The 11,471-nt window shown below is 42.1% G+C and overlaps 1 protein-coding gene across 1 annotated transcript in view; it reads right to left on the bottom strand.

Moving 5' to 3' along the window:
- The window catches only part of syncrip (synaptotagmin binding, cytoplasmic RNA interacting protein), a 15,278-nt gene that overhangs the window by 2,005 nt on the left and 1,802 nt on the right, over positions 1 to 11,471 (bottom strand). The window contains exons 2-11 of the mRNA XM_016469304.1: positions 10,798 to 10,957; positions 9,925 to 10,043; positions 9,732 to 9,839; positions 9,533 to 9,646; positions 8,574 to 8,750; positions 8,212 to 8,347; positions 7,877 to 8,082; positions 7,444 to 7,593; positions 7,226 to 7,347; positions 5,432 to 5,796 (exon numbers count right to left, since the gene is read on the bottom strand). Coding sequence (XP_016324790.1) covers positions 5,432 to 5,796; positions 7,226 to 7,347; positions 7,444 to 7,593; positions 7,877 to 8,082; positions 8,212 to 8,347; positions 8,574 to 8,750; positions 9,533 to 9,646; positions 9,732 to 9,839; positions 9,925 to 10,043; positions 10,798 to 10,945 — 1,645 coding nt within the window. The 5' untranslated portion in view covers positions 10,946 to 10,957. The remainder of the gene's footprint in view (positions 1 to 5,431; positions 5,797 to 7,225; positions 7,348 to 7,443; positions 7,594 to 7,876; positions 8,083 to 8,211; positions 8,348 to 8,573; positions 8,751 to 9,532; positions 9,647 to 9,731; positions 9,840 to 9,924; positions 10,044 to 10,797; positions 10,958 to 11,471) is intronic.

The following is an 11,471-nucleotide window of genomic DNA, read 5'->3' as shown; positions in this document are numbered from 1 at the left end:
CCCAATGTTGGGTTGAAACAACCCAGCATTTTTTAGAGTGTAGGCACGTGTGAGTTTCTTTATGAAGCAACATCGCCAACTACTGGCCTGGTATGAATAATGCAGCGTTTTAGTCCTTTTTACAGATCCGTGTGAATGGGGATCGTTTGACAATGTGAATATTATAAATCAAAAACACGGTTCCCTGTGTTAAAATCGCTTTTGTTGAGTTACTGTAGAGTAAATATGTTTTATTGTGTATTGCTGACAGGGGAGCTCCAGTAAGCACACGTTTGACTGCAGCGATGAGGGACATGATGGACGGCAAAGACAGGTGAAGGTGGACACGGTGGTCAGCTGCTTCATCAGAATAAAGCTGCAGAACTGGCACAGCTGTGGGATGTGGGGTTCACCGCCTGTAAATATGTGATTATTAAAACAATAAGTTTGAATAAAGCTTTGTTTCATGTGTTGTTGACTTGTATTTATTTATTGTGATAGTTACTTTCATTCATTCGTTTACTCATGTTTCCTGTTGTCAGTAAATAAAATATAATTATTTCATTAACTTATGCATGAATTTATTGCTTGACTGAAAATTTTGATGTATTCACCTTGGCAGTATTTATCTAGTGTGTATTCATGCATAGCTATGGCATATGAAAAACATTTAAATTTTGCTTGTTTTACTAAAACGTATACATTTCAGTTTAAATATATATATATGATTAATCTTAATAAAATTAATTATTGGTCAGCATTTACCACTATTATTGTGCACAAGTGTTGGGGTGGGCTAGCAATGCAATTCATTCTGGGGTAATCTTAATTTTTAAGTACTAATAATTACATTTTTCAAGTATAATGTCAACAGTTTTCTCCAAAGGCCAGACCTTTGAGCAGCTGCCCGATGTCTTCTTTGTGCAAACACCAAGGAAAACAACGGAGATTTAAGCCAGTTTTGCTTGTGGATGAACAATTTGCACATAAAATAAAGAAATTAACAACATATTCAAGAGATAACGATTTTGGGTTTTCTTAATAAAAAATAACTTTAAGGATAAAACTGTGGGTCATATTAGTAGGGTTAAAAATATAAAAACTTAAATCAACCTGAAATTTATTGGTAATACTACAATCACAAAATAAAAGGGCAGCAGCTGTTTCTTCGACAAGACCACAAAATAAGCACATTTCATCAACATCAAAATATTTACAGATAGATTGTTGCGCTTGTTATTACGTCATAGGTCACATGATAACGTCAACATGGCGGATGATGTCCGGATCGCATTCATCCTTAACGAGATTTGGCTGTAGAGTACTAACTCTTTTAGCGCTCGTTAAGTAAGTACTTGTTGAAATTAAGTACCTACTCATTGAGTATGCGGTTTCGGACGCAGCCAGTTTAGTACCATCCCTAATCAAACACACCTGTCTGTAATCATGAATCTTGAAGGTCTTAAACTGCATGCACCAGGACAGATGTCCCTCTTCCATCCTCAGTGATTTCCAGTCACATTCACGTTGACCACATGATGTCGCCATAACACGATGAGAGCGTTTTTGTGTCAATTATGACAAAAACAAAAATTAAGGTATCATTTTATAAACGTAACCTTAAATAACTGGGTCACTTAAAAATAAATTCCAATTAAGTCATGCTAACAAATTACGTTTGTTAACTTAATTTATGTGGAACCAATGAGCATGACTAAATACAGCAAATTCTACACTTTGCTGTCTGTTGCTGAACCTCTCCCGACTGGCAAGAGCGAACTCCAAACCATCTGTCCTTATTCTACAGGACCGGTGTACGGCCTGACACTGTAAACCACCAGATCCTCCTGTCCACCCTGTCTGACCTGAGCATCACAGGTACGGTACTTCAGTCTTAACTCACAGGCAGATCTTTCCAGGTCTCCTAGAGAGGAGGGCTGTCTGCTAATCACTGGGGTTCCTCAAGGTTCTGTGCTCGGTCCTCTTCTTTTCTCCATTTACACAACTTCACTGGGATCGACGGCCTTGTCATGCACTATGAATATCATTGCTTTCATGACAGACTTCACGTGCAAGTCATTTTTGGAAAATGCTTCTGCTAAATTAACAGTATAGGAATAATTACATGTTGTGAAATGGTACATTCATATATTCATTCAACAAAAACTGTGACGTCACTGCAAATAAGCCTGACTGATGGAAAGTGAATTTTGGGGCCTGTGTCCTGTGCATGGTTTGTAATATTTTAGTGACTAACACAACCACTGAATATGCAGAGCTCTTAAGACAGACCTTGACAACTTGACAAACGGCGGTCAGTCAAAAAAAAACAATGCAAAGGTGGTAAAAATGAATGAGTAAAATGTGGTCATGAAGTGATAAGGTAAATCAAAATTAGAGGCCTTTTTTAGTTTTAATTTAAATAAGTTAATGTAACCTAACGGCACTGATTAAACAAGACATTCACAAGTTGAGGTTTAGACAGAGAAAAGCACTCTGGAGACAGAACAGCATCAAGCAAGGCCACACCTTTTCATTTTACAAAATTTATTTGCAGGAATGCAAAAACACTTGTTATGCAGCAGTACTTTAAAACGCCATTTTTTATAAAAAATGGTCTGATGGTGATACAGAAAAAATTGTGGAGTCAGTCATATTCAAAATCCAGTCAATACTTTTAAAAAAGCAAAAAAGAAACTGAAACATCAACAGAATCCCTTTAAAAATGTATAAACCCTGTACGAGCGCATAAGAGAATTAAAGTTACCGATAACATGCCCAAAATGATGCATATCTTAATAATCCATCACATCAAATGTGATGAAAAGGCAGCTATGGTGTGCCCAGTTCAATGACCTCAAACGTCCTGCCTGCCCTGAGCACAGCTCTTATTACAGACTGAATGGGTAATGATTTAATCAGAACCGCTCTTACCAGTCCAGTCTGATTCACAATCAGCGCCAGGGATGGAGCAAAGCTCAAGTACAGAGATCGATCCCAGCTGATCTCCTGTCAGCCAGACCGGCCTAACTGCCTCCGTCGAGAGAAGCAGCGGCGATCAGAACGGTACTCTGGACTTGCCTTTAAAAACAACGCTGAACTGTGCTTGCCTAGGCGGCATGCAGCTCACAAAAGGGATGGTGTTGGTTTCAAAATTGATCAAGCAGCCATCAACGTGGACTGCATGTTCTTAACACAAAACAAAAAAAGTTTTAAAAACAATTCATTTGGGGCGGAGGTCTGAGAAACGCAGCTAAAGCTTCTCAAACAAGTAACATCCTCATCACCCGTCTCGCGAGCTGTAACTACATCCTCAGAGTGAAGGAGGCAAGGCTTCTTTAGACTCATCACATGAGTGTCATTCACATGCCCAGTCTGACTGTTCAGCATTATTACAAAAGGACTATAATACACTAGGTACATTGGCTCTGATGTTGCCCTTGTGCATAAGTTGAATATAAAAAGCCCTGCTTGCATCAAGTCTCCGTATGTACAGTACAGATAGGGCAGTTTCAGCCTCCAGGATGAGGTAGTTAACCAACCCTTTCCAAAAAAACACCCTAAAAAAAGGTTCAGAAAAGAACCATTTTACCTGGAATGCCTGGTCAGTCACGCCAGGTTGAAACAACTGAAGAAACAAAAAAAAAGGCAAGACTCAAACACAAGCTTAACATGTTCGTCCCCATGATAAGCTCCAGTTAAAAATACACAAAAATATACAACAGCATCAAGCTCCTCCAAGCCACTTCAAACATCTACAAAGTGCAAAATACATGTAACGTTAAGGATAAAACTCCTTTGGGCTACTTCGACCTCCAGAAGTAACGGTAAATGTCATTTTCTCTCAAGACACAAGGATTCTGGGACATAAACTTAAAAAAATAAAAAATTAAATACAAAAACAAAACAATACACAGAGTCCACACACACACACAGGTCTAATCGTGACTTTGCGTTGATGGCAATCTTGGAGGCAGACAGGGAGAAGATCTGCTTCCGTAAGGCAGGAACCGAGCTGGACCGTGGAACGGACCTTACCATCCCATCCGCTGGCAGCACCTGGCGTGACCCCACTGAGCTAGTCAGCCTTCACTGGGACATGTCAGGACCAGCCTCCACTTTCCCCTGCTAGCCAGGTAACAAAAGGAACACAAATTAGAGGAGCGTTAACAATGAATACAACACAAAAGGAAAAAGAAATCACACAAGGACACAAACGACTGCAAGGAAGATGTCAAAGAGACAAAGCAAAATGCATTCACTAGAGACTACCGACGACACCCTATGTTTTGGCATGCGTGGCTCGGATCGAAGCGACAGGATTAGGTGATCTGGAGGGGGTGGGAAAGTTACAGAGATACGAAAGGAGGAAAGCAAAAGACAGTCATGCATGGTAGCTTCCCAGTGGCTCAAATTTGGGACAAACGTGCAAAGAGTTAGAGCTTCCAGCGACAAAGACGCCTCGTCTGGACACGCTGTTTAGCGTCAAATTGTGCTATCATCGAGTTTAGCCTCTGTCCTCGTGGAGTTTCTCTCACAAAACCCCATTGAAGGGGACCTCAGGAGAGAAGGTTCCCAAAAATTGCAATGGCAGTAAATGGGAGTAAAGAAAAGCCTCTCAGTTGGAGGAGACCGTGTGAAATGGGGTATGTATTTACACAAAGCTTGAGTGGAGAGAGGATGCGGACTTCAGCTTGGTGAGATCAATTTGAAGGCATGCAGAGTGAGGTAGCAGCACGTCTACAGGCAAACCTTTAGTCCTTTTTCTTCCACAAGGAGCCATAAATTTGTAGGCAATTTGAAGAGAGAATTTGCCGAAACATGAATTTGAAACACAATTTGAGTTTTTGTACACTGGTGCGTGTATGTTTATTCAAGCAGACAAACAGCAAAGAATACAAGCCAAAATGTAAAGCCAAAAATTAGGATCAGAGTCCTTTTTTTTTTTTTTCTTTTCTTTTTTTAAATCGTTTTCACCAAAAACAAGACAAGCTATTTGACTAGCATTATCTTTTGTAACATACAAATAGCAATTTTTTTTCCTTTTTTCTTCATTGAATACAAGTTTAGGAGACACTTTTTTTTTTTTTTCATTTTTGTCCTTTTTTGTTGCTGTTACCTACTTAAGACATGAAGAGCAAAATTCCTATGAACATACATGTTACTATATAGCCAAATAGACAGGTTGAGCACAAAACTGCAAATTTAAAAATTTCAATCCCGATTTTAAAAAGTAGTTAACGACTTCCAAACAAAACATAAAACAAAAACAGTTCGGCAGAAGCAGGTGGGAGTGACTACTGATCGAGTCCAAGCGGATTCTTAAAATATGTACAAGAAAGCCCGCCGGGAAGAGGAGAGAGGCAACCTTTAATGGATTTGAGGGCCAATCAAGACTCTTCAATAAAAAAAAAACCCAAACCCTTTTTATAAAGAAAACAATAAGCCCTACATTGAACCCCGCCTCTGGCTCCTCCGTGTGGGCCCCTGCTGGCCCCTGGCCCGCCACCGCGCTGCGAGAAGCCCGCCCGGCCCCGTGGAGCGCTGGCCCCTCTGCCGCGCACCGGAGACGCCCCGCCTCGGGGCCCACCGCGCCCCACTCTGCCTCGAGCGGGCGCCTGGAAGTCATCGTAGCCGAAGTACGGGTCGTCGTAGCCGCCCCTGTAGTTATGGTAATCATAACCATAATAATCGTAGTAATCTTCATAGCCATAATAGTCTGGCGGGTAGGAGTAACCACCCCGACTGGCACCCCTGCCCCGGCCCCTGGCAGGAGGTGGCATCTGAGGAGGCCCATAGTAGTAGTAATCATCATACCTGGGAGAGAAGAGCACAGGAATGTTTATATTCATACGAAATGACAAGCCGCTCATCTCAGAGATACAGAGCTATGAATCACCTGCTCTTGGAGGGCTGCAGAGTCCTGCTCCAACCCTAGCCAAACACACCTGCCTGAGCTAATCAAGGTAGGGCTGTCACGATTCCTCGATTCAGTTCGAGTGCTCGATTTTAAAAAATACTCTATTGCAATTTGCTCGTGTCGAGTAATCGGCAAAATACCGGAAGCGGCGCATTCCACGGACGAGAATCCAAGAAATGCACTATTAGACCATCTTCCAAGGCTGCGTGACATATTAAACTCATTTAAAAATCATAATGTATAATGCTATTGCTAATAGCATTATGCTAATGTGAATTCACAAACGATTTGATTCAATTAAATAAATATATGCGACGCCGGTTTAATATGTGCGCTTTATTTACATGCGTGTAGGTCACATACGTGTGTCTCAGAGCGGCTCCGTTCACAGTAAACACTGCTCCGCACAAACTGTTATCATTTACATGTGTGGAGCATCTCAAACTCCATCTCTGCATATTGCTCCGAGTTCGAGTTTATTATAACGTACATCTGCACACGCAACGTGCGCCATTTTATCAGATTTGTAAGGTAAATCATTTATAAACTTACACAAACACAGGAGAATACATCAGTATCTTTCTGAACATGCGAACTGTTCATCGCGGTTTCAAAATAAAAGCTTAAACACTCACTCTGAGCTTACACGTTTTGATGTCTACATATTCAAGAAATTACAGTGGGTGTAGCATTTCTGTCGTAAAGAAGTGGCCAAATATTAAAGATTAATCAGACATTTGAATGAAATGTTGTTTAGTCAATATTAAACAAGGATTAGATCCCAATCGTCAGGCCGTTGGTGCCTCTGTAGGCAAAAAGTTTTGTTCAATAAAACCATATTACTTGCTTTTCATACTTTATGAGAATTATTATTGCTTAATTGCTATTATACAGTGCCTATAGAAAGTCTTCATATCCCTTCATTTTTCACATTTGTTGTTGCATTATTGTTAAACTGTATTAAATTACTTTTTTTTTTTTTCCACATAAATCTACACCCCACTCACCATAATGACAAAGCAAAAACCTAATTGCAAATTTATTAAAAAGGAAACACTGAACCATTTTAAGTCATTTTAAAGGCTAGTGTGTTCGCTTGGGTCTATTATTTTACTACAAAAAAGTTAATTATTAATTATCTGATTACTCGATTACTCGTCAGAATAATCAACAGATTACTCGATTACCAATATAATTGCTAGTGACAGCCCTAAATCAAGGTGTTCACACCAAGTGTGCTGGATAAGATTTGGAACTGAAGTCTGGAGGACAGCAGCCGTTCATGAGCAGGGTTGGACTCCCCTGATGTAAATACACCAAACTCACATTTGCGTCTTCGCTGCTTGACGCTGCGCCTTCCTCTCTTTCCGCTTCTGGTCGGGTGGCTTGGCGAACACAATCTCAATGTGCTCCCCCTCTAAATCTTTACCGTTCATTTCTGCCAGCGCCTGCACACATCCATACCGTCACACCACTGTAACGACCGCTCAACAAAACACACGGTTTCCCTAACAACCAGAAACCTGCACCTGGTCACTTCTTACCTTGACCGCTCCATCTCTCTCATCGTAGTGAATGAAGGCATAGTCTTTCAGTTTCTTCACTCGCTCCAGTTTGCCAAACTGGCCGAAAGCTTTTTCAAGTATTTCTTCCGTGACGCTGTTTGCCAGGTTCCTGACAAACAACACTTTCACCTAAGGAGCAGATGAGATGACAACATGAGCTCTCTATCTGTAAGAGAAGATGGGGCCTAAATATAAGCACCATTATATCTGTCCCGCATTTTGGTCATTTGAAAACCCTGAGATTTCGATCAACAGTGCACACATATAACATAAGGTTGACTACTACTTCAGAACAATGTTATCTGAAGAGAGTGTGGAAAGAGAATCTGACAAACGGATCGTCTCATAGTTTCAGTACAACCCCTTCACCAAAGAGAACACCTTGTGGTTTAGCACTGGATCATGTTCTGACCTTTGCCATGACCTCCGGGTCAGGATCCTCAATAGGGTCGGCCCACTCGACGGTGACCACATTGCCCCAGACCTTCACCTTCCCGCTCATGAGCCTCCGTCGAGCCTGTGCTGCCGTTTTGTGGTCCTCGTACTCCAGAAAACAGAAGCCCCTGTTCTTTCTCTTATCATCCGGCTGATGGTAAAGGATTACATCAGTAAGACCCTCTGAGAAAAAGAGAAAGAACGTTAAATGTGTATCTTAGAATCTTTAAAGAACCCAAAAGAATGGAGCATACTGAGAGGACAGAGATACGCAGCATGGAGCGAGGAATGCACGCTCATTTCAAAGCTCACCTGTGACTTTGGAAAACTCTTCAACAATCTGTTCTTTTGTCTTGCTCTTGGGAATGGAGCCCACAAAGAGTCTGTTGTTTGCCACTGATATACACACGCCAATATGTTTGCCCGGGCGAATTTCATGATTGTTACACTGAGAGGAGAAAAACAGGGATTGAATACTTGAACAACTGCTGAATTTACAAAGCAACACCCACGTCTTTCACTACCCAATCACGTTTTCTGGAACAAAAGTGACTTCCCCACAAACAACCCAATGAGGTTTTCTGGAATGATTCTGAGATATGACTGTGAATCTAGTTTGATACATCATGATACACTTATGAGTGAACCAGCATGCAAATGTATTTATGTCTTACTAGCTTGACGGCCTCCTGAGCAGCCTCTTTAGTGCAGAACGTGAGGAAGGCGTAGCCCCTGTTCAGGCCGCTCAGAGGATCCATCATCAGACGCAGGTCCCAGATCGGCCCTGCCTTCTCAAACAGAGGCACAAGCTCATCTTCAAACAAGTCCCTTGGGATCTTCCCCACAAAGATCTGCAGTATGGGGAGAATAGAGAAGTCAATGAGCCAGTCTGACAGGTTAGAGTCAAACTAAAACACCCCAGAGGCTACAATATAATCATTTCTTTAAAGTATCAGTCTTAAACAGACGCACTGAGGATTTGAAAACAGGAAGGTGATGCAGGTCATTCATTAATCACTCTATACTCCCTGACTTTGACCGGAGTTATTGTTAACCAAAACAATAAAAATAAATAAATAAATGAAAATGATTGCCTTGAAATGATTTTCTTCAGTTATTGTTCGAGTACTATATTAACTAAAACAAAAACAATACAAACACAAAATCTATAGTAGTATAACAATACTAAAACACCACTGTGACTGGTCAATGGCATCATAGATCTACTGTTTTCACATAAAACATTAACTCAAATCAGTATGTCCATTTATTTTATTGGTTAAGCAGCCAAGAATGGGTTAAGTGGGATAATGATAAAGGCATTAGCTTCATGTCTGGGTCCTGCTCATCTGGTTGGGGTGCTTTTGTTACTAACTGTACATTAGCATGCTATGTTTGGAACTCCACACAGATTTCAATGTACCTGCTCACATCTGAGCAGCATCTGCTGGGTTTTACAGCAGCCAGATGGCTTTTAAATGTGGAGAGGCTGTAGAGTCAGATCTTAGCGGTAAACTGTCAGCGTAACAAAGTTACTCCAGCACAGTATACATAACTCATCATTCAGACAGCCTTTAAAGACCCCCGATCTAGCGCTTCACAGCACGAGAGCCACCGTCCTGATGTGAATTACCTCTGTCCCGACCGTGGGCTGAGCACCTGTGTAGACGGACTCTGGCGGAGGGCCGCCGTACTTGCGCTGACCTGTAGTGACATCAAGGGTGTAGCCCGTTCTCTCAAGCAAAGTCTGAAAAACACGACCAAACCAACGAATGAACACAGGCGCTCGTTTCATTGAAATAAAATACGTTAAATAAAAAGCCCAAACGCACCTTCATTTTTGCTTCATCTGGTCCTTTTGTGGAATCTAGAACTTTGGTCCCCTGTTTCTCTCTCTGCCTGTAGGTCTTCATCACTCCACAGAGAAAGGCACTTTTGTTCTGAGTGAAAGCAAGAGAGAGCGAGTTAGTAAAACCTTCCTACGTTTCACTAGACTCACTCGAACAGCAGAGCGACAACACTTACTTGCACATGGGATAGGTCGCTCTCTTTAAACTGGACAAGAACTTGCAGTGCACCTTCCTCATTGAACTCTTTCAGTGCTTCAAGGGCCCTCTCATCCAGTTCACTGTGCTCCACAAGGCCTGCAGGGAGAAAACCAGGGAAACCTCAGCGTAGCCGAGAGATGTGACGATCTGCAGGACGCTTTACCACCCGTCCAGTCAGGCTCGTGGATCGTACATCAGCGTAACTCAGAGAGAGTTCATGTGTATCATCATTCGGACAGGGCATCAGTACAGACCTCATGAGTGGCAGTGCTGCTGTGTGATTATGGGATAACAGTATTTTGCTGTCTGATCACCCAAATATTTCCAGGTTTTCCGCAACTACAGGAACCCCCACAAAAATCACCTGATATAGGTCATCACTAACACTACAGGCACAGTCAATAGCAGCACCTCGTTCACACAGTAATAATGATTATCCCAGGAGCACCCAGCCCCTTCATAATTAGCCTCTGTTAGTGATAAGCTGTAGGGGACATCACCTGTCTCCGCTCTAGACAGCTGCCTCTATTGTCCCGGCTTATGCCCAGCTGGCCTCCCTGGGACAGCCCCAGCCCCCCCCCCTTTAACAGCGGAGAGCTAATCCCCAGAAAGGCTGCTCTCAGGATCGGACCAGACACACTCAGTTCAGCCTTTATTTCTGCAGGCCGGCGCACCGTTACAATTCAGCATCATTGAACGCTGCAGTACCCATTTTGCAGTGAGACCACACAAAGTTGCTAATTACCTGCCAATTCCCTATGCAAGAAAACATACGACACGTACAGTTCAACATGCATTGAATGTGATACAAAAGGATGAGTCAATTTGGAGGGGTCAACTTTTGGCTTACCTGCTAGGTAAATTTCATCTAGCTTTTCAGCAACTTTTTGTGGTAAACCAGCTTCTAATAAAGCGTTGAAGTGGTCAGAATGGGTAACTGCAGCAGACGTGTCCATTGGTTCTTCAGTACCATTCCCATTAATATGTTCTGTGGCCATGTCTCCAGAAATCTGTTCAAATGCAATGAGCCAAATTATTGCAGGTTTTGGTAGACAGTTACACAAATTAAGTGGGTATTCAATTTTATGTATAGGGTTCCATATTGCAATTTCAAAATCATCCAGTCTTTTTTTGTTTACCTGCATGCAATGAATGATAAATACACGCTGGACCTTTTCCTACACATTCATACATGCATGAAGCATCCTAGCAAACAGCCCCTCAATCATCCAGTCTCTCACATTCCACAGCCAGGCAGCGTATTTACTGCATCCACAACGTGCGCAAACACAGTAAAGTGCAGTGCTGAACATAAGGCCGTGTGTGAAGCTTCAGTTCCTCCATTATAATAAAGTCGAGGCAGCGTCATTGAACTGGATCACCGTGAGCTCCAGAGCGTGGCCAGTGCACACTGAACTGGTGTTAAACATCATCTCCACAGTCTGTCTGTCTGTGTGTGTGTGTGTGAGAGAGAGAGAGTGTGAGTGAGTGTGTGTGTGTGTGTGTGTGTGTGTGTGTGTGTGT

The sequence above is a fragment of the Sinocyclocheilus anshuiensis genome, unplaced genomic scaffold, assembly GCF_001515605.1.
Source record: "Sinocyclocheilus anshuiensis isolate Anshui unplaced genomic scaffold, SAMN03320099.WGS_v1.1 scaffold1431, whole genome shotgun sequence".
Taxonomy (NCBI): domain Eukaryota; kingdom Metazoa; phylum Chordata; class Actinopteri; order Cypriniformes; family Cyprinidae; genus Sinocyclocheilus; species Sinocyclocheilus anshuiensis.
The sequence above is the reverse complement of the archived record's forward strand: the minus strand, read 5'-3'. Positions and strand labels throughout refer to the sequence as shown.